General features: G+C 50.1%; 2 protein-coding genes across 2 annotated transcripts in view; one reads left to right on the top strand and one right to left on the bottom strand.

The window, feature by feature from the left end:
• AKT3 (AKT serine/threonine kinase 3) overlaps positions 1-1,640 on the top strand; it is a 391,132-nt gene extending 389,492 nt beyond the window's left edge. The window contains exon 14 of the mRNA XM_007462635.1: positions 1,435-1,640. The gene's annotated coding sequence lies outside the window, so the exon portion shown is untranslated. The remainder of the gene's footprint in view (positions 1-1,434) is intronic.
• SDCCAG8 (SHH signaling and ciliogenesis regulator SDCCAG8) overlaps positions 1-4,389 on the bottom strand; it is a 265,480-nt gene that overhangs the window by 9,253 nt on the left and 251,838 nt on the right. The window contains 2 exon segments of the mRNA XM_007462638.1: positions 734-767; positions 769-858. Coding sequence (XP_007462700.1) covers positions 734-767; positions 769-858 — 124 coding nt within the window.

The following is a 4,389-nucleotide window of genomic DNA, read 5'->3' as shown; positions in this document are numbered from 1 at the left end:
CTTTCCCCCATTATCCCTGCTGGTGGCCCCAGACCTAACCTGAACAGGGAAAGTCTGTTAAGGAGTCAGACTTAGGCTCCATTTTCAGTGTCCCTACTTGCTAGTTGTATGCTCTTGTATGAGCCTCAGCTTCCCCATCTGTAAAATGGGGATAATCAATCTTGCAGGCTTGTTCAAGAGTAATGAGAGTTAATGCATGTTATCTGTGGAACACTGCCACACCCTCCGCAAGCACTCCAAACCCTAGCCCAATTATCAGCCAGCTGATTTAAAGCAAGACTCCTACATTCCATTCACAGGGACTCCCCTAATTGGGAGCACCTCTTTCCTCCACCAATTCAAACAGACACGTCCCCCAGGGGCAGTTCAAAGCTGACCTCCTCCAGAAAGCCTCCTGACCACTGCAGCCCGCCCCGCTCTCCCGCCTCCTGCACTCCTCAGCGGTGGTGCCCACATGGTGCGGCTCAGCACTCGTTGTGGCTTGGTGCTTCACTGTGGGTCTGTTCTCCCGTACGAACTTTAGCTCGCTAAAGAGGGCAGGTCCAGGGCCCGCGCTCCTGTGTCCTCCACTGTGCCCAGCACAGTCTTCAAGATCTCCCTCCCAGCTTATTCGCTAACCAATGTGACCCCCGAGGACTTTAGCCTGGTAAGATGCAGCTCTGAAAAAGGAACAAGGGAAAGACCACGTGTACCCCGGTGCGTTCTCTGGTGGGTGAGGCGCCCTGCACAGTACCTGGGATCTCAGACGTCCCACCTGTTCAGACAGGCTGTCTCTCCAGCAGAAGCTGGTTCTGCTTGCTGAGGAGCTGCACCAGCTGCTGGGCTGTGGCCTGGCTGTGCTTGTCTAGTTGCTTTAGCCTGGGGAAAAATCCACCATAGAATTAGGGATGGGTTCTGAAAACTGGGGGCAGTAGGCCTCAGAGAGCAGGGGAGCAAAGACTTCAGCCCTCTCCCTGTTTTCCAGTGTTCTGTGTGTTGGAGGGAAGGTCCTGACAATGAACTACGAGCTGGGAGTCAGGGTGACCCTGAAGTGAGGCCCTTGGACGGACTCTGTAACATGAATGGAAGTGTATCAGATATGAAAGGGAATTGGGAGTCTTTTCGGTGAGCTGTCAGTTAGGGAGCACACAGATGAAACTGAATTAAAACTCAAACCTTAAACTCCCAGAGGTCAAAGATGAGGGGCCTAAATGCCTCCACTGTTCAGCTGGAAACATCTCTGGCAGGCTGGAGCAGACAGCCGGTCCCGGCTGGGGAAGTGGGCGAGGGAAGGCGGAAACACTGAACTAAGGGTTTTCCATTATTAATCACTCAGTCAATCACGAGCTCCGGCATCGCTGACCAGATGTCTTTAAAGATCCTAAATTTGTCATTCTGCTGATGGGCTCTCCTCTCCAGACTTGCTAATTCTCTATTATCCTCATTTGTCCACAGACGGCTTCCTACAACCAGTAGCACACTCACCCATGGAAATGTAGGCCTTGGATTAAATTTAGACTTGAACAACTACCCAGAACTGTTCCGGAAAGAAGTTGGGTGTGTCATATGCCCTTCCTCACAATCCTCAAAATGCACCAACAGTGAAATTAAGTTGTATTTTCACAGGAAAAGCTCAAGATGCATTTCAAACTTCAGGCTACGTGTCCCGCACTGAGTCAAAAACTTCGAAGATGGTTCTGCAGACCCTGGGCTCAGCCTGCCCTCAGTTCAAGCTCTCCAGCGACCCTGTTTCTGGCGGGCTCTGAGCACAACTAAACATCTGCAGGGACAGACATTCGGGACTTAGGTAGGGGTGGGCAGACTTATTTACTAAAAGGATGCAGCACCTGGAGACAGGTAAAACTAAAACTGCACCCTGGGGAAACTAACAGTGGTCTAGTGCTTTACTCACGCTCTCCTTGGGTTCCCCCACCAGTGGTAACCCTCCCCATTTCACAGATGGCACCTACCGCCTGCCCCACCCCCTTCTCGAGCTCCAGTGGGTTTTGCAGGAGGTTGTCCAAGCTGCCCTAGGCACACTTACTGCACCCCAGTCTGCACCCCTATCCTCTCTGCCGAACACTGTGCTCCGGGTTTTCAGTCATACCTGGTTTTCTACTACCCCTCCTTCGAAGTGTCCCGCATTGCAAGGGTGAGAGGAGGGAACTGGAAATAGCCGAGGCAGGGACCTAGCAGGCGTGGCGCATGCTCCCCAGGTAGGAGCCCGCTCTGACCACGCCCATAGGTCTATGCCCCGCCCACTGCCCCTGCTGTTTCTGGAGAGAGCAAGGACCAAAGACAGTCCTTTTTTTTTTTTTTCATACAGCAGGTTCTTATTAGTTATCTATTTTATACCTGTCAGTGTATACATGTCAATCCCAATCTCTCAATTCATCCCACCACCACCACCCACCCCCAGCCCCGTTTTCCCACCTTGGTCTCCATACGTTTGTTCTCTACATCTGTATCCCTATTTCTGCCTTGCAAACCGGTTCATCTGTAGCATTTTTCTAGATTCCACATATATGCGTTATTATACAATATTTGTTTTTCTCTTTCTGACTTACTTCACTCCGTATGACAGACTCTAGGTCCATCCACCTCACTACACATGAACCAATTTTGTTCCTTTTTATGGCTGAGTAATATTCCATTGTACATATGTGCCACTTCTTCTCTATCCATTCGTCAGTCAATGGGCATTTAGGTTGCTTCCATGACCTGGCTATTGTAAATAGTGCTGCAATGAACATTGGGGTGCATGTGTCTTTTTGAATTATGGTTTTCTCAGGGTATATGCCCAGTAGTGGGATTGCTGGGTCATATGGTAATTCTATTTTTAATTTTTAAGCACCCTCCATACTGTTCTCCATAGTGGCTATATCAGTTTACATTCCCACCAACTGTGCAAGAGGGTTCCCTTTTCTCCACACCCTCTCCAGCATTTGTTGTTTGTGGATTTTCTGATGATGCCCATTCTAACTGGTGTGAGGTGATACCTCATTGTAGTTTTGGTTTGCATTTCTCTAATAATTAGTGATGTTGAGCATCTTTTCATGTGCCTCTTGGCCATCTGTATGTCTTCTTTGGAGAAATGTCTATTTAGGTCTTCTGCCCATTTTTTTTTTTTAACATCTTCATTGGAGTATAGTTGCTTTACAATGGTGTGTTAGTTTCTGCTTTATAACAAAGTGAATCAGCTATACGTATACATATATCCCCATATCTCCTCCCTCTTGCGTCTCCCTCCCACCCTCCCTATCGCACCCCTCTAGGTGGTCACAAAGCACCGAGCTGATCTCCCTGTGCTATGCGGCTGCTTCCCACTAGCTATCTATTTTACGTTTGGTAGTGTATATATGTCCATGCCACTCTCTCATTTCGTCCCAGCTTCCCCTTCCCTGCCCCCCCACCGGCCTTGTCCTCAAGTCCATTCCCTACGTCTGAGTCTTTATTCCTGCCAAGGAGAGCCTTATTTCCTGTGTTTGTAGCTACTTAAGACCAGGTTCAGGGTCTCCCTCGCCCCGAGCCTGGGTTGCAGTCTGGCCCTGCCCGGGCTCCTGATTCCCTGGATCAGGCTGGGGCAGAACCCAACCAACAGCAAGTATCTTCCATCCAAGTGTGAGCACTTTCCTGCTTCCATACTGTATAAATTACATTACCTACCCTCCCCCCCACCCACCCCACTCCCCGCCTTGCCCCCATTGCCCTCCTTCTGATATTGGAGGAGAGAAAAAAAAAGTTTCCTCTGGTGAAGCCTTGGCATCGCAGCTTTGGGAAGCCCAATCTACCCCCACTGCCATCCATCACGCCGTTACGTGCAGCAATTGTTCCTGAGAGCACAGTCTCAAACCCACCCCAGTGGTATCAGACCAAACAGAAGTTTTCCTCCACCGAATCCTCAGCATGGAGAGGCTGGGAGAAGCAATGACATCCCAGGGAGCAGAGAAGCCAGGCCAGCCAGCTAGGGCCAGGGGGGCATTCTGCCCAGGCTGACCCACGCATCTGAGCAGCGACTCTGCTGTCCAGCACTGGAGTGGGTACCTCTGAAGACACAGAGGTGTTGAGAACAGACTTTTTCCTTGAGAAGCAAACAATCTAATGCTTTGCTATTTAAATCAGACAGGCAAAGACATCCTCATTAGCAGCTGAGCTCTCTAAACCATCAGGTGTAGGTGGCTCTCCCCCTCCAGTCAAGTCTTGGGTGTGGAGAGAGCCACAGGCTAAGAGCTGCTGAGGTAGTAGTAGCCCACTGACTTCAAGTTTGCTTGAAACAAATGAAAGAGCAACATGTGATAAAGAGGTGACACCATCGAGGCTTAAAGTCAAGAAGGCGCCAGGAGTGGTCATCCTCCACGTGGTCCCTTGCCCCGTGTATGGATCAGTGAGATAACGTTCCTGCTGACTGAT

The sequence above is a fragment of the Lipotes vexillifer genome, unplaced genomic scaffold, assembly GCF_000442215.2.
Source record: "Lipotes vexillifer unplaced genomic scaffold, Lipotes_vexillifer_v1.1 scaffold104, whole genome shotgun sequence".
NCBI lineage: Eukaryota > Metazoa > Chordata > Mammalia > Artiodactyla > Lipotidae > Lipotes > Lipotes vexillifer.
This window is presented reverse-complemented; position numbering and strand designations above follow the sequence as displayed.